The 19,154-nt window shown below is 36.3% G+C and overlaps 1 protein-coding gene across 1 annotated transcript in view; it reads right to left on the bottom strand.

The window, feature by feature from the left end:
- The window catches only part of Asb4 (ankyrin repeat and SOCS box containing 4), a 57,693-nt gene extending 40,209 nt beyond the window's left edge, over positions 1-17,484 (bottom strand). Inside the window, exons 1-2 of the mRNA XM_026391532.2 lie at positions 17,224-17,484; positions 6,765-7,064 (exon numbers count right to left, since the gene is read on the bottom strand). Of these exons, the coding sequence (XP_026247317.1) occupies positions 6,765-7,064; positions 17,224-17,410 (487 nt within the window). The 5' untranslated portion in view covers positions 17,411-17,484. The remainder of the gene's footprint in view (positions 1-6,764; positions 7,065-17,223) is intronic.
- Between the last annotated feature and the right edge of the window lie 1,670 nt (positions 17,485-19,154).

Here is a 19,154-nt window from a genome sequence, read left to right as displayed (position 1 = left end):
AGGTAGCTGTACAGTTGGGGGCCACCAATGGAGAATACTGAGCCAGGTCCTCATTTTTCCACTACGACAAATCTGTCAATTGCCACAAAACTACTTATATTACTAGTTATTCTTTTCAATTTTTATGCATAAATAAATGGTGTTTATTTAGCAATATGGAGCTAAACATCCAGTAAATCAAATTAAAGAAGGAAAAGGTTTGCATCTGAGGTTTATTTTTCATAATAAACCTTGAATATGGAATCTTGTTAATTTCATCAAACAATTTTAGACCTCTTTCACCTCCTTGATTGAATACATTTTCTAGATCCCTTAGATTTCATGTCATATGACAAATATATCATCACATACATACCAATTTCTAGTTACTTGGTTCTGTTATATAGAAATGCAATTGATTTTTGTATAGTGATCTGAAATACAGTACCTCTGCGGAACTCAGTTACTCATTCTAACTAACCACTTGGTGGTAGGTTTTCTCAAGTTTTCTATGAGACAAATAGATTCTATGAAATAATGGCAGTTTGCTTCCTTCTTTCTGGCCTTCATACATTATTTATTTTTCTTTTGTCTTTGTGCAGTCTAGGATCTCCAGGATAGGACTGAAGAAACGTGGTGAGAACAGCAACCTTGTTCCCGTCCTGATTCTTAAGGGGATTGCTTCTAAAATTCCACTACCAAATAGACCATCAGCTTTACGTTGCACAGCTTAAAGCTGTGTTTTGCAAAGTGTGGGATGATTTTCACATGGGACACAGGGTTGGAGGAACTGCTGTCTGACTGAACGTGAGATAAGACCTGCAAACTAATTTCAAGTTCTCTTTAAGAACAGAATGATTGGAGAGACCAGTGATCAGAAGAGAGGCTTTTTAGAATCATTCTCTACCACTTGAGAGAAGAGGGGTTTTGAGCAGGTGAAGGTCAAGAATTCCTTTGCCCATTACTTCCTGTTACTGTTCCTTTTTGTGTATGGCAAGGGATTTGCATTTTTTATTTTTTATAGTGATATCAAGTTTCCTCTAAAATTAATTTTAAGAATTAATGTCAACTTAAAGAAAAATTAAATTCATGTTGTATAAGTGATACTAACAATAGAGCCGATATAGCAGAAATCTTTGTGTGGTTTGTAAATGACCAAGATGGTCAGATCTATGCTGTTCTGATGTGTGACATAAGCGATGGGAAGCTGGAAGACACTGGGGTGGTATGAGTGGTGTCTGTCCAGCAAGTATATCTATTTCTTGGTTAAAATGAAGACCAGTGCCATCTTGACCTATTACGTTCCACTTTGTGGAACAAAGAATTCCTAGCATGTGGGTGACTTGTGTCACTGTCACACGAAGTAGCAGAGGACAGTCTTTTAAAAGGCACAGTCTTCTTTACATTGCCCTCATGCTACATTCTGCTAGAAAACATTTGAATTTTTATGGCTTTCCTGCAGTAACAAATTTTCCTCCCACTGTCAGGATTTGCTTCATGCAGAGCAAAGCAAGCAGCTTTCATTTTCCTCTTACGAAAGGGAATAGGTAGAAATAATATGCTGCTTTGCAGCCAGCCAAACCTGACCTGACTCTTTATTCGTAGGGAAATGGTGGATGTAGGGAGAGGACGTTTTCACGGAGGTAAATAAGCCCTCTCAACTGATGAACACTATTATCCTAATACCAAAGGAAACAAAGGCCAGAGATGGGAGGCATTAAGTAGAAAGGCAAACAGAAAAATAGCAGACAAAAATCCAGCACGAGGACAAAGCGAGCTGTGCAACACTGAAAAACAGGGGAAAATCCTTTAAGAGAAAATTGCATGCAATTTTTTGGACTCAATTAGCCTTTTCCACAAAGAGCCCATTAAATAGCAAATGAAATTACATCGGTTTTCAGTTGCCATGGCATTGGTTCTCCCCCTAATGGACTTCCCTGGTCCCGAGTTTAATGTTAGCCTGACTTATTTTTCTTGTCTGTGTGCTGTCTCAATTCACTCTGTCCAGCCACCAAGTGATGTATGTGACTTCTCCCCACAAATGCTTACCGAATGAGCCAGAGAGTGAGAATTCAGCCTTTCGCTGTGTCCCCAGAGACTGGGAGGAAAGAAACTGACCAAGAGCAGCATTTCGTTAACTGTGAACATAACAGTTTCTATTAATTAGATGACAGTGTCCCATCCACACACTCAGGGCTCCGGGAGCTACTCCCAGGTCAGTAGGACATGTATATTGTCGAAAAGGCTGAGGACATAAAAATACCAAGACAGCAGCAATGCAAGGGGCTCAGGCTTCCAGAGTTTCCAGACCAGAAGACCTACCTTCTCTTATTCATCCACCCACAAAGTGGGAGAGACTTTCCCAATGGCCTAATGCACAATTTTATTTTCTTATTAACTCCTATTTACCATGCGTTTATTTTTATTTTATTTATTTGTTTTATTTATTCAATGGGGGGAGGTACCAGGGATTAAACTCAGGGGCACTCCACCACTGAGCCACATCCCAAGCCCTCTTTTGTATTTTATTTAGAGACACAGTCTCACTGACTTAATTAGGGCTTCCCTTTTGCTGAGGCTGGCTTTGAACTCAATCCTCCTGCCTCAGCCTCCCGAGCCACTGGGATTGCAGGCATGTGCCAACGCCCCCAGTTATTTTTAATTATTTTTTAATGTTGGGGATTAGACCTAAGGGCACTTAATCACTAAACCACATCCCCAATCCTTTTTATTTATTTATTTTTAATTTTGAAAAAAGGGACTTGCTAAGTTGCTGAGGCTGGCTTTGAATTTATAATCCTCCTGCCTCAGCCTCCCCAGCAGCTAGGATCACAAGCATGCACCACCACACCAGCTTAAATTGTGGTATATTTTAAACAATTTCCTTAACCAATAAATACTTCTAACACAAAAATATAAAATATACCATAAGTGCATTATTCTGAAGCCTCTTGTCTTCCAAGTGTTACTTTCCATGATATTTTACTGATTACCAGTGAAAGTGACCATTATGTTACATCCATATCATTAGTTCTTATTTATGTGACTTTTTTTTTTTTGCTTTTTTCATCTTCTTTTCTAATTTTTTGTTTCTTTCTTTTTTCTTTTTTTGTGTTTGTTGGCTTGTTTTAAGATTATTTTTATGTGTTAAGGATATCAGCCATTTTTCATATAGTCTCGGTTTTATAACTGCCTTTTAAGATGTTTGACACACAGAAGTTGAACACTTTTGTTTTCTAATTTTTCTTTTTTTTTTTCTTCTTGGATTCAGTCTTTGGTGCCAGGGCTCTAAAGAGCAAGTCCATCTTTCATGGACTTACCTTTTCTCTCTGAATTGCTATGAGCCTAATTCTTTAGAGTCAGCCTCGAGGGAGTAGAGTTGAGTTCCCCACACAGCTCTATTTCTGATCTCTAGGGAGTCTCCTGGGTTGACAGGGATAGAAGAGATGGGAAAGGGGAAGTCTCCGTGGAGTACCAGGACTGGCCACTGTTTCCTTTGTACTGGAGGAAATCACATGAAAAGTCAGCAGCATGTAAAGTTAGGAAAGCTTCAGTACTGCACAATGAGTAGGTTTGGAGCTTTGATGGACACGGGGCAACTGTAGTGAATAACACGAGGTTATGCACTTAAATGTCGCTGAAGGTACCTTTTGAATGTTCTCTCCACAAAAGCTTTTGTTTTTTTTAAGTGAATCATTGAGCAAATATATAATTTCTAAAAATATATATTCTTCTAAAAATCTAAAAAATAAAAATTTAAACTAATGAAAATATGAATAAAAATGGAAACTAAATCTAAAAAGAAATGAATAAATTGAAAAGTGGAATGGGTCTTGTCTGTGTCTCTGTGCCAGACCCCTCCTCCTAGAGTAGGCAAGGAGGAGAGGCTGGGCTGAGAAGACGGAGGTATCTTTTATGAACGCTGCAGTCTTACCACATTTCTTTTCTTTTTTTTTTTTTTTTAGTTGTCAATGGACTTTATTTATTTATATGTGGGGCTGACACTCGAACCCAGTGCCTCACACATACTAGTGTGCTCCACCACTGAAGCCACAACCCCAGCCCTGAACTTTTTTCTTTGAGTCCTTCCCCTTGATATACATGCATTCCCTTTTATCTCCAACTGTAGGTAATATTCTGTATTATCCCAGAGTTCTCCAACAACCACTGTATTTATGCTCACTTTTTCAGACAAAATTTTTTTAGCAATTGTATACCTATACCATCTCTTATCAAACCCCCTTTCACACTGTTCTCATCTGGCTTCTATACCAATTCACCAAAATTGTTTTTATCAGTGACAAGTCCCATCCAGTTTAGGGAACATCTCATTACACTTTGATGGCCATACCACTCCCTGCTTCCAGAACCTACCTCTTTTGTAGTCTCTGTTGTCCAAAAGACAGTTTTAGGTTTCTCTGATGGCTCCTCCCTATCCTTCTCAAGACTGAAAGTTAAAATTCACGGGGCTTTGCCCTAGCTTCTCTTTTATAGAGATATATACTGCTTATCCAGGTGGTTTTATTGATTTTCTTGGCTTCAAATGCAATCTATAGGCCAACAATTCTGAAAGTTGTAGCTTTAGTCCACAGTTTTCTTTTGAAATCCATACTTTTATATCAAAAGTATTCTTGGCTTAATCACTTTGAAGTCTCAAAGAGATCTGAAACTTCTCATGTATAAAGCCAATCTAGGAGAACTTTACCTGACTTAATATAAAGCTGCAGCAATCAAATCAGTGGAGCACTATAAAAAATAGACACATAGATCAATGGAATAGGCTAAAGTCCACAAATAAACCCATACATTTATGACCAATTGATTTTTGATAAAGATACCAAGGCAGTTCAGTAATGATAGAATAGTGTTTTTAAAAAGTGGTGCTGAAACAATTGGACATTCATGTTTTAAAAAAAAAAAAGGATGAACTTCAATTCATATCTCATACTATCTATAAAAATTAACTCAAAATAAATTCTTGCCCTAGGAGAAAAAGCTAAAATTATAAAACTTCTAGAAGAGAACACAAGAGAAAATGTTATCTGATATAGGCAGAGATTTCTTAGATAGGACACAAAAGGCATAAATCATAAGAGGAAAAAAATAAATTAATTTTATCAAAATTAAATACTTCAGGCTGGGGTTGTGGCTCAATGGTAGAGCGCCCTCCTAGCATATGCAAGGCCCTGGGTTTGATCCTCAATACCACATAAAAATAAATAAATAAAATAAAGGTATAAAAAATTAAATACTTCTACTCTTTGAAAGACTCTTCTAAGAAAATGAAAAGTAAAGCCAAAAAAAAAAAAGTTAAAATATGGACAAACTATACACCTGAAAAAGAAATAGTAACCAGAGTATGTAAAGACTCTCTCAAATCAATAATAAGAAATCAAATAACCTACTTAAAAACAACAACCAAAAAAAGGAGCAAAAGATGCAAAGAGGTAATTCACCAAAGTGAATGTATAATGAGCAAATAAATACATGAAAACATACTTAACATTCTTAGTCATTAAGGAATTCAAATTAAAATCACAATGAGATACCAATCTATACTTATAAAGATGTTAAAAAAAAATTAATATCTAACATCAAATTTTGACAAAGATAGGAAAATATGGAATTTTATCACATTGCTGGTGGAGATATGAAATGGTATAATCACTAATAAAACAGTGTGCCCATCTTGTATGAATTTACTATATGACTCCTTGGTATTTATTCAAAAGAAAACATGTCCACGTAAGAATCTGTACACACATGTCTATTTCAGCATTTTTTCAAAACTGATGAAGTAGGAATATTCCAAATGTGCCTCTACTGGGGAGTGAATAAACTGCATTACGTGCTCACCCTGGAATAGTCCTAGGAGAGTAAAAGGTCTGACCTACTGGTCCAATCCTCCACGTGGATGAATCTCAAACCCATTATGATAAGTGGGAGGAACCATATCAAAGGCCTACCCATTGTATGATTTCACTTTTAGGACATTCTAAAAAGGCAAGACTATAGAGACAGAAGACAGATCAGTGGTTATTGTGGAAGGAATAAATAAATACAAAGGGCAGGGCTGGGGTTGTGGCTCAGCAGTGGACCACTGGCCTAGAACTTATAGGGCGCTGGGTTCAATCCTCAGCACTGCATAAAAATAAAGTAAAGGTATTGTGTCCAACTAAAACAAAATATTTTTTAAAAAATAAAAGGGAATCAAGAACCTTTTTAAGGTGTGGTGATGGTCTCACAAAAATGGTGTTTCTCAAAATCAGGTGAATTTTACGGTGTGCTGATTACACCTCTATTAACGAGACTTTAAAAAATCTACCTTAAAAATCATCCTGCCATACGTGCTTCTTTCTCAAGTTTCTCCTCCTCAAAAAATAATATTACTATCTACCCGTTTTCTGAAACCAGAGACCTGGAGATGATACTTGGAACTTCCTTTTCCTTCACCCCCCCAACACCCACATCTAATCCATCTCCGAATTCCATCAATTCCTCTCCCAAAATATATTACATGCATAGTAGGAGCAGAATAAATATTTGTTAAGGAAAGGAGTAAATTGATGCACTTCCGACACTTAAAAAATAGTAAGATGGCAAAGTGATCATTACCGCAGGACCTTGGCTACATAAGAACTACATAAATGCGTGTGTATGTTTACCCTATAGCTCTTAAGCTAAGCTTAAGGCAGGGAGATGCCTACTACACTGCTGCCCAAAGTAAAGGGCAAGCCCCCCAGTGTGTTAGCAGACAGTTATGCCAGCCTCCCAGAAAGGCTTACCTCTCCACACCAACTGCTTGGCACAGAGAATGGAGCTCGGAGTTGTGCAGAAGTGCAAAGCCGTGTGTCCGCTTAGGGAGTAGCTATTGAGCTTTGCTCCCCGGTCGCAGAGGATCTTCACGCAGTCTAGGTTGGCCATTTCACAAGCCACGTGAAGAGGAGTTTTTCCATTGGGTCGACAGTTGATGGTGGCATTATGGTCCAACAGCACCAGGAGACATTCCACATGACCAAACAGCACAGACAGGTGCAGGCCTGTTGCCCAGGATGACTTCAACTTATAACTAGGCAACCAATAACCTGAAAGAGAAAAGGAAAGATGGTTTTAACTTTTTGACCTAGAGTTTCAAAAGAATTTTTTTTCTCGTATTTATAAAATCAAGGCACAAGATTACTCAGTGATTTTGGATCAGTAGATAGAGAGTCTACCAGTGTTTCATTCAGTAGCATATTTATATGCACTTCAATGGGTCAGCCTTTCTCCAGTTCTAGTAAGAACTGTCTCTACTATTTCTATTATCTTGTTCTTTTATTTACTGTACCTCCCTAGATTTCAAAAGTACTTCAATTTAAGACTGTCGTTTATGTGACTGTATTTTGTTTTACACGGTGAGTTACATAGACTCTTCAGGATATTTTTTTAATTGTTAATGAATCTTTATTTTATTTATTTATTTATTTATTTTAATGTGGTACTGAGAATTGAACCGAGTGCCTCATACATGCTAGGCAAGAGCTTTACCACTGAGCCACAACCCCAGCCCACTCTTCAGGAATTTTAATTCCCAATAATGATTTATCTTGAACAATTTCAAAGCTATAAATTTATAAGCTTATAATTTTCCTCCATCCCAATTCTTTTTTCCTACACTTATTATTGTCCAAAGTGTGATTATGTTCAATATTTCTTAAAAATCTGTCACATCAAGGGTTGGGGATAGAGCCCTTGATCAGCATGTGCAAGTTCTGGGTTCCATCATTAATGCTGAAAAAAAAATTTAAAAATTAGAAAGTCACATGGAGATTTTACATGCCTACCTTTGGCTTATACAATATCTCTTTCCAAAGAAGAATTTAAAGTAAATCACAAATGTTTACACAATACATGATTTTTAAAAATGATATAGAAAATAGATAAAAAGAAAAATGAGAAGAGTTCAAGAGTAAGGTAGGGTCTATGTTCTGTGCAATAGAACTGCATTGCAAATTTGCCTTTGAACTTCCTGGCAGCCTAAATAAACAGGAAAACTAGATGTGTTTCACAGTTAACTGTGACCACAAGAGCTATACACAAATTAATAGATCAGGAGAAGAACAGCTCTAGAACTGAGATCTTAAATAAAATTTTCCCATTAGTTATTAAAACATCTTCTCTTTTCCTCTTCCTCTCTCTCTCCCTCCCTCCCTTTCTTATCCTCCTGACCCAATATTTTTTAACACTGAGTCTTTTTTCTGCAAGTCTTCGAGAATTGCCATATTTGACATCATTGTTAAATGATGGCTTTATAAACCTTTCTATGTCAATACCTACAGCCACAGCATTTGAACTCACTATGAATGAGGAATGGGAAATAGGTAGAGAAAGATGAAATATTGATGCCAAGATGAAGATGTGAAGATAACTCAACAGCCTAGTGGAGGCTTGAGGGCTGAAACAACAAAATAAATTTTAACATGGATAAGTCAAAAGTTTGCTTTGAGACTATAAACATTCCACTGACAAGTAGGAGGTTAGCAGAATATGGTTTAATGGTGATTTATTTGAGAAAAGACCTCGGGATTTGAGTTGACAGTAAGCTCAAATAAGCCAACAGTGGGGTGGAGGTGCCACATTAATTAAAGTACACAGACTAGAACAAGAGAACTAAAAGGGGTGTTCTTACCTGATTAAATGAAGCCAGAATAACTCTAGAATAGTGTGATTACTTCTGGGCACCAACCCTTGCAAGAAATGACAAGCAACTAGTGGGCACTCAGAGGCTGATGACCACACTAAAAGTAAACCTGGTGATGAGGTATTAAAATTCTCTCATTTAAGCAAAAAAAAAAAAAAAAAAAAAAAAAAAAAAAAAAAAACTACATATGTATTATTCTTGGATATTTTCCCTACAAGCATATTCACTCCTGTGTGAAATGTCCTGAAGGAGCACACTGTACTGTCCAACTCCAAGAAATCATTTGCATTGTGCCCTGTGAAAGGTGATTTTGAGAGTCATGAATCCTGGCAACCTGACATATGTATAAGAATATACATATACTACAGCATTGTTACTAAGAGTTAAACAATTTTTAAGAAATTCATTGTTCATCAATAGGAATCTATTTAAATAAATATAATGCATCCATACAACTAAATACTATACAGCTATTAAAAATAATTGGACAATTCAATGGACACTGAAATGGACAAATGTCAAGATATATTATGCTATCGTATGCAAATATATTTTAAATACTAGAACAAGAAAGTGTTTATAATGGTGGTTTCCAAGAACTGAAGAACTGGGGAACTGGGGAACAAGGACATAGATGTATATTCTTGAATGCCCCCTTTGTCACTTTTAAACTTAGTACCTGCTGTATTACTTTTTTTTTTAATTAGTAAAAATAAACTATTAGCTTTCTATTGGGCAGGGGAGGATTTTAAAGAAGCCATTTACAGGATGAATGAACTTACCCAAAGTTTGTCTACCCTTTAACCTAGATACACACTGAGAGACAGACAGACAGGCAGACACACACACACACACACACACACATTAATCCCTTTTGTATCCTATTCAGAATTCTACTGCTATCGTGCTTTCTTTCTGTCCCATGTGTCCCCTTACCCAATATACCCTTTCAAAAGAACTCCATTTATTTCACACTAAGTCTAATAATGGATTGAGGATTGAAATGTAATCTCTCAGGATTATCTGAATTTATGTAGAAATCTGTATTCAGCCAATAGAATTGAGTTCTAAGACACTAATTTAAGATTCTAGACACTGAGAAAACAACATTTAGTGATATGGCCTTTCCCTGGCAAAATCATGTGTCCTTAAGTTCATAGTTTCATAGACAGTCTAAGCCTCAAGTGTGGTTCCATTTGATGGTAGGCATACAATATAGGTGTGTGTGTGTGTGTGTGTATTCATATCTACACTTGCTTATACATTTCTATTTATTTATTTATGTTGAATCTATGTTCCAAGCAGAGTTCTTATGTTATATGGTAAGCAACCTGCTTTTGATGATGAATGAATTACATTAAAAGTAATATTTAAATCATTTTAATATTTAAATTTCCTTCTATTAGCAACTTGCAAAGACAGCTTTCTCTGTCTTGGAAAGAAGCTGGTTCCAGATCTGCACACCAGGGTGGGTGTGTTTTCCCTGCTGATTAGCAGCACAGCTTAGACAGCTCCATGCTGCAACTGATGGGAAACTCACGCCTGCTTCTGTAAGGGGAAGAAAAATGATCTCGCAAAGGAAGCAGCAGAGAACTGATTAAGAAAACACCATTTTGATGTAAAATCAAAGAAACGCAGAATGTTAGCGCTGAAGGGAAGATTATCCAGTCCAAGCCTTTCATTTTCCAGATGAGAAAACTGCCACTTTTTCAGTTTGCTAAAGCCATAAGTCGCCTGCCTCAGCCCAAGCTCATAGACTCAGAATATCTGCAATGCAGTTTTCATCTGTCTTTGTCTTTGTGGAAGCAGAATAGGTTTAGCTCCAAGCCTGTTTTACCAATCACAAAGAAAGGAAGAAGATCCTGAATTCATCTATAATATGTCACATCTCAGATATGGAAATGTATTTGCTTGTTGATTTTTTTTCTTTCTCTTAAATTCCCAGTAGCACCTAGAGAATTTATCCTGCCCGTTTATTACATGAATCAGTCATCCTTGGCTTCTCAGCTAGTTTCATCTGCATCTCCTATAATCATAACCGTTAACTGGCAAATCAGGCTCACAGACCACCAGACCCTGAATTCGTCCAACTCCCAGAATGGCCTTGTGCCTACAACTTGACTTTCCTAGATAAAAATTGTATAGTTGGGGGACATCAAGGCACCTTAGCTGCATCTCCTGGGGAGCTGGCAGGGAGAAAAGGGAATAAACAGACCATAGGCTATGGCTCAGGGTATGCTGGTAGGTATCCTGAAGCTCTGTTGCAGAACTTAAGTGTGCTGGGAGGGGCTTCTAGATGATTCAGCCCAGAGCAGAACAGGGAAGGCTGCTGCTCTGAGCAGAGAAAAGAGCAGCCCTTAGCTAAGAGGCCACCCACATACAATCAACCACCTTAAAATGAGTCTGGAGCCCCAGGTTACACTGTGTAGCAAGTGTGGAAATAAGTACACCTATCCCTAGGGAGGACCAAACCCGAGCTAAGACTGTCTTCAAAACCACAGACTATATTGTCATATTGTGAGCATGGATGAATGTGTAACAACAAATCCCATTAATATGTACAACTATAAAAAATAAAAAATGTGGAAAAAGAAAAAAAACTGATAAAGCTATGTCTGTTAGCATACTTGTGTGCATGCTGATAAGTCAAGAGATCAAAATGTGTCCTCCAAAATAAACCCACCAATGGTCAATGGCATAAGGAAACACAGCAAAGTAATCAGGCAGATTCATTTTTTATACTCTCCCTTCTTCTCCCAGCAGAATTTTCCCAGGACTTTGAAACCTAGAATGTGATTTATTCTTAGTGTTTGTCTTTCAAAGGCCCCCCTCTGTTCACCTCTGCAGATGCTGGGCTGCCCTTTCTCTGTGTGCTCAGACTGCACAAAGGACAGGGGTGGGCAGCAAGCAGGAGACAAAGCCAGCGGCCGGGTGGGGGGTGAAGAAGCGGCTGCCTCCCTCTGCTGCAAACCACTCACACTCCCATCTCATATCTTCCCTCTGTGCACAGTGATGGCTCCTTTCAGAACAGCTTGGCTTTAGCAAGGGGCTCAATGGAAAAGAAGCCAGGGAAGGGAAATACAGATTCTTCTCCCGGTGCACGAACCCCACAGAGGACTCCCATGATTTCACCTTTATAACATCATAGATTACTGAGGGTTTGGCAAAGCCTCCATATTACACATGAAGACAATTAGTCTGGTAGAGGTTAATCAGTAAATTGTTCCCATGTTCATATAACTAGTCCTGACAGAGTCAAACTCTCAAACTCTGTGTCCCCCAAAATCTGTGATTTAGAGGCTACAAACGGTTCATCTCCAAACCAGCATCACTTGTAGATAAAAGTTCTAAGGAATGTTAGAAGTTTCCCCCTTGCAAAAAAAAAAAAATGCAGACTAATCCCCCGAGTGCGCATGCGCCAGCGTGTGTTCAAGTTTAATCTAAATCTGAAATAAAAGAAAGATGCCTGTATGGCTGGGCTCAGAGCCCCCTAGCTCAGGAAACAAGGCAAGGAGTAGAGTGTTTGGGACACCTTTGGAGGAGAGAACTGGTTCTGCTCCTGTATTTGAGCCTATTTGAGCCGGATGCTCATATCTCTGGTAAAACTTCAGCTAAGCTCTGTTGCAGTTATCTGGGTCAAATGAACCCCACACCCTAGAACCCTCTGTGATACAGCCAAAGGTCACACACACTGCTCATGGCCGGATTAGCAGACATTTGCTCTGCCTGTGTCCACTTATTTACATAGTCCTGGAGGATTATAGACTGAAGCAAAATTCTTGCCTTTTTTTTTTTTTTTTTTGCGATTGGAATTGAATCAAGGAGTACTCTACCACTGAGCCATATCCTAGGTCCTGGAACTTGCAATCCTGCTACCTCAGACTCTGAGTCATTGGGATTACAGATGTGCAACACAGTGCCCAGCTTCTTGGCTATTTCTTAATAGTAATATTTTCTGGAAAATTCCCAAGAGTTCTCCAGACAAGGTTAGGAAAGCGAGTTTGAAATGTAATATATATATATATATATATTACATTATTAAAATTTTTAATTATATATATATATATATAAATATATATATATATATATAAAACTTGAAAAAAAAATAAAGTGAGATCTCTCTCATTTTAAGAATCACTATTATGGTACTGGAGTGTAGCTCAGCAGTAGAGCACTTGCCTAGCAGTGTGATTACACAACCACCCCCCAAAAAAATTATATATATATATAATTTAAAAATTTTAATTAAAAAATCTAGACAGGAAAAAGTACCCTAGGATAGTAATAGGAATGCAGGAGAGTAAATTTCTGGCAAAGAGGAAAAGAGATTATTCATCAGGGAAGTAAAAATAACAGCCTTCATGATATTTGGATAGCAGTTGCTACTTAGTAAAGTAGATAGAGAACCTGCCAGAAAGTTTTCAAGTAAAATCATTCATTGGTTATTTTAATTAAAAATATGACTACCAACCAAGGAATCAGAAGCTGTGGGCCATAAATGAAGTACTTAAAGTGCATTACACTGATTAATAAAAGGACTCTGATTAACCTTGCTGACTAGGGAATTTCATACCAAAGAGATAAGTATAATATTCGGTTTGTATCATTAATGAGCCAAAACTCATACATCTGAAGGGGAATCAAAATGCATAGTTGGGAAAATCACTGGAAACAACTTTATGGAGACTCGTTCAGGTTTTCAGAATGTCCGTCACCAGTGGGAACCAAAAATACAAAAGGCCTCTAAGTTTTCTTAGAGATTTCTTCTGAGTTTACTTTCATTCTAAATACTGTCTGCTTGGCTCAGAAAAAAAAATAATAATAATAAACAAAAAAAACCCATATCATACATACTTTGACTATTCAGATACATTGCATTCAAGAGTTAAGAATTCATTCAAGTATAGGTCGTTCCTAATTTAAAATTGTCATCTGGTAAATGCTATTTTGCTTTCTTGCTTTTGAGACCCACATTTCTTCCATTTCCTGGGAGGCCTCTCAGATGCCAGCCAGCACATTTTTATTGTTTGCTTTGCAAAATGTGAGAAGTGGCTTTTTTTTTTAATTAATAAAACATGATTTTACCTGAAGATGTGATTATGAAGCTTAAAATAACTTGAAAAAAATATAAAGTGAGATCTCTCTCATTTTAAGAATCACTATTATGGTACTGGAGTGTAGCTCAGCTGGAGAGCACTTGCCTAGCAGTGTGATTACACAACCACCCCCCCCGCCCCCAAAAAAAAGAATATATAATTTTTTTGTACTGGGATTCAAAGCCCAGGGTTCAAAGCCCCATCCCATGCCCCCCAAAAAACATGATGCTGGTTAAAACACACACACACACACACAGGGCTGGGGTTGTAGCAGAGTGGTAGAACACTTGCCTAGCAAGCATGAGACACTGGGTTCGATCCTCGGCACCACATAAAAATAAATAAATAAAATAAAGGTATTGTGTTAATCTACAACAAAAAATATTAAAAAAAAAAACACAGACACAGCACCAACAATTTAAATACTCATTCTGGAAACTGGATTCTAAATCTGTTTTCTAGTATACTAATAGGAGAAATTACTCAGTGAAAGAAGCCCAGGGCTAGAGGGAAAAGCAGAAATTAGTTTCTAGAACTTCTTTGTAATCCAACAGCTTTATTCTATCTTCCTCACAAAATCCACATTTGTTCATGAAATCAACTTTTGACTAGTCATGTACTGATAAGATTATATATTTGGAAGAATGATATTCAGATCCTAAGTTAATTTCTTTGCCAGCAAAGTTCTGAGTTGCCATTCCAAAAATTACACACTGATTTCATATTGGCTTATGGGTACTATATTTAGAAATAAAATTTAATAACTTTTAAAATCCTATAAAAATGCTATTGTATGTCCTAAAGGAAATAAAAAAAAGATTAAGAATTGATTGTACTACTGTTAATCTTCTGCAGGACAATCAAATGTTGAATACAGAATTATATTATTAACTACACAAGAAAATGTAAAAGCATATCTGTTATAGACTTTATACATTACTTACTAAGCCAAAAATAACTAAAAACTGAAGGTTTTCATCCTTTAAAAGAAAACAGTAGTGTTCTGTTTCCTCATCTGAATACTAGTTACATCGGTTCGCCTATTTTGTGAAAACTAATCAAGTTACCCATTTATAACTCTTCTGCATAGAGCTTTTCAAATGCACTTTTAAAAGTCAAAAAGAGTAACGTGTAACAGTTCAAGAGGGCAACGACTAGAAGTCCTGCTTTTATTTAATAAAGTCTCAAAAACTTTGATCCAGCCACAATCCTTCAAGGCCACACATAAATGGGTCCTATTCTTTTAGAACTATTGGGAAAAGAACTCAATAACTCACTAACCAGTTGTAGACCACTCGGCTCCACACTGTTCTCCGAGAATTCCTTTGTGAATGAAGAAATTAACAGAACCACTTACATATACTTTGTTTGGCAAGCAACTAGGATTCTATTTATCATTTCTATGCTTAATCTTAATATTAAAGGATTGATTATTAGGCTGGAAGGATGTAGGGAAAAAATTGAAGTGACTTTGAAGAAAGATGAGGTTTTTGCCTGGATTGAAGACTGAAGAGAAAATCATATACCCACACTCATGTTAAACAGAGAGGAAACATATTTGTGCACTCTCTTGCTTGCACACATGCACATACCAAGGATATCCTGCATAAATCCTGAAGATAAGACCACAAGTCCTATTATTTCTGTGTAGACACCCACCTGTTATACATAAGACTGGAACTGTTTCTTTCCTCTCCCAGACGGTGTAAATTGCTGTTTCCTAATTGAAAGCCACATCCCACAGTCCTAACACTATGAAAACACCCATTAGTGTGAATGAAAATTTAGCTCTATGAGGACCATAGGAGTCTGCTCATATTGACAAGAAGAATTTAAAATGCATTTTCTTCTCATTCAGAGGTGATGACACCATTAGAAGCAGTAGAAAAAAAAAAAAAAAAACACCCTGCTTCCCGAGAGCCAGCATCTCAAAGTTCCTTTCTCATAACCCCAGAACCTTTTCGTGGTCTGGGTAATTTGGCTGCTCAGGAAATGAGAAAAGGCAGTCTTTGTGACTCAGGGTCAAATAAATTACCCACCAGCTTGAACCTGAGTTATTTTACATTGAGCGCAAATATAAGTTTTAAAAATACCTTTAAAATATACTGAGCATTCAGATAGTCTTTCATTGAACAAAGTCAAAAGATGAAAGCAATCACCTTATATGATGATTATATTATATTATGATTCTAGCACATAATTTTTTTCTTTTTAACAGAGTCCCTATCAACATTTAAAGAAAAAAAATAGACCCTCTCCTTTATCTTTCAATCAAAATAGAAATGTCAATTCATTACAAAGTCCTGAAAGTACAAATCACAAACCCAGTAACTGGCCTCAACTATTCAGTACTTTCTTTAGAACTGAAAAGAAGATATGAGTGAATTAGCATAGAAATATGTATCATTAGCTATTGTATCTGAAAATTGATGGAACAGATGATTTTTATATAAGCACAAAACATATTTAAACTGTAACAATAAGTACTCTCTTTCTAAATGCTATACACAAGACTTCATCATCTATTTTATTTAAACAGAAGTGATGTTGAGCAGGGTATTTATTTGCAATCCACTCAGGAGAGGGCCCAACTACTCAAGTTCCCCCCACCCCTTTAATTAGTTGATTTGGAAAATCAGAATCAGTATGCTAATTTATTTCCAGTTTATTAAACATGTATTCCTGAAAATACTGAGATTTAAAAAAAAAAAACTCTTTCCTAATTTATTTTTTCCTTAGCTCTGTATAAGGCAGGTCTTCTGCATTAAGCATTTGTAGTCTAAGAAAAAAGTTAAGTTTTTGGTTTCTCTGAGTTCCACTTTTGTGTCTGAATAGAAACTCTTTAAAATGATGAAGACCATCAAGGTGACTGTGGAACAGCTTTACCCATTTATTAAACCTCCAAATTGGGGAGAAAATCCCCTTTTTCATCCACATGAACACAGAGATAATATATCCCTAAGTGGCTGTTAACAGAGAATTAACAGCCTGTTCCCAAGCCAGCCACATTGTCTAGATTATATCTCAATAGTTTGCTTAACCATAATCCAAAGATGTTTCCTCTATTCTGGGTCATCACAAAAAAAAAAAAAAAGAAAAGTTGGAAACACACAGTGTGTCACTAAATGTGATTGTCCAGGATTTCAAAATCTAGGCAAAGGTATAGAGAAAGAAGAAAGACAGATATAAGATACAGACACAGACGCAGACACACACACAGAGAGAGACACACACACACACAGATAATACACACATATGCACATATATCCATACATTTATACATACATACATATACATGTGTATATATATATATGTATCAGCCCATATGCATTCTAGTTTAAAAAGAAAATACTTTTTAAATAAACACAAAGAAAAATAAGAGCTACTTTTTTGGAGTAGGTCACTGAAGCTGTGCCTTTTTAAAAAATTTCTTTTCTATCAATTTTACAATTATACCTGTATTTTTACCTTGTTTATAAGATGCCAAAACCATGTTCTCATCTTCAACTTCAAACACTGTGTCCACATCTATTTCCCTTTGGATTAAAATAGACTTCAGTTTTCCGTAGTCATTTGACTTTAGCGCCTCAAGGAAATTTCTCTTAATTAACCTGGCAGTTCCAGATTTACTGAGAGGGACATTGTTGTTATCCATCCTTCTCTCTCTCTGGAAGCTCTGTTGTGATTTATCAGGAGAACAGCACTAAGCGAACAGGCACATGCTGGAGAGTCCACAAACTGTCGGCTAATTTTATCCCAAAGTTATGCTGATCCGTTCTATTTATATAGGGATCATTTCAAACTTCAAAATATCCTTCTTGGCTGTCAGTGCATTTTCAGGTCCTTTAAACTGGTTATATATTAGCAGATCCATTCAGTAATATATAGTGCTGATATGAAAGAAAGCTCCCGCAACACATTTCCGAGCATGAAATGTCACTCTTATTTCTTATATGATCAAAGTAATAATGTAAGATTTAAAAGCTCTTAATGCTCTTTTTTTTTCTCCACTCAGTAAAAACATCTGGTGCCTGGCTGGAGACCCAGGGTCTTGCTCTGACTAGCCAATAGCCAAAAAACGAAAATTTGTTTCAGTTCTGGAAACCTGTAGTAATTTTGTAATAGAAGTCTGTAAAAATCAAAAATGGTTACACACATTTGAAAACAAACAGAAGGTTTTCAAATGACCTAGACTTGAAAATTTTCAATATTATGAAACAGCAGGGTGGGCAGTTGGTGGGGGGTATTTTAAAGTAAAAAAGAGCTAAAGAGTCAAAACAGCCAGATGCAACAAGTGAATGAACTTTATTGAACCCTGTGTTTTCTTCAAATCAATTAGAAAAGACTAGACAGAGACCATTTGGAAATACAAATATGGACTAGAGATTATTTGATAAAATGCAATTATTCAATTGTTGATTTTAAGGTATGATAAAGATATTGTCATTATGTAGAAGAATATTATTTTTCTTAAGTCATGCATTAAGGACTAAAGTGGTGCTGTGGATCAAACCCAGTGCCTTACACACCACATGCTTTACCACTAAGCTACACTCCCAGCCCCTAAAGCTTCTTTTATAATATTTCAGATAACACTCATGTAGAAAAGTAGATAAGAATACGTGTGTGTGTGTGTGTGTGTGTGTGTATACCAAGAGAAAGTGTACATGTGGCAAAAAGTTAAAAATTGGCAAATTTAATGAAAGATATACAGTTGTCTGTTATATCATTCTTTCGGTTTTTTCTGGATATTTGAAATTTTTCAAAATAAAAAGTTGAAGAGAAAAATGTACTTTTTAAACTTATTAATATTAGAAAAGTGATGATAACAAACACTAGCTAGAATGCAAATAAAATACATTTTTATATACTGTTGCTAGGAATCAAACCGCTAGGGACTTTCTGTGATATAATTAGCAATATGAATTTCTAACAATTTATAATGATACTATTATTTGAATGTTAGAATTTATAGATGCAAACCATAATACAATTTTTGACTTCTTATATTGATGTGTAACAGAAATATAGGAAAAGGACAAGTTATAAGTTTATGGCTTATCAAATTTTCACAAAGTGAACATGCCTATGTAACCAACAGCCATATAGACTGGTCTAGCCACACTGACAACTTGTGGCAAAAGTCTCTTCTACTGAATTGATGGTTAGATATTAGTATATTAAATATTACCTATATATATCTCATATTCCTGGAAGTTATTTTAGAGGGAAAGTCAAAAGTCTCAAAGAATAGAATAGAATTCAATAGATGCATTCAAACTCACTTAAAGGCTCCTGATACAGAGGTAAGATTTAAAAATGCTAATACTTAACCATCAGTATTATTAGAAGGGATTTTTGCCATAACTTACCAGTATGAGCAGATGAGTGTATATCAG

Source organism: Urocitellus parryii, chromosome 3 (genome assembly GCF_045843805.1).
Source record: "Urocitellus parryii isolate mUroPar1 chromosome 3, mUroPar1.hap1, whole genome shotgun sequence".
Taxonomy (NCBI): Eukaryota; Metazoa; Chordata; class Mammalia; order Rodentia; family Sciuridae; genus Urocitellus; species Urocitellus parryii.
Note: the sequence above shows the minus strand (reverse complement) of the source record. Positions and strands in the feature narration are given on the sequence as shown.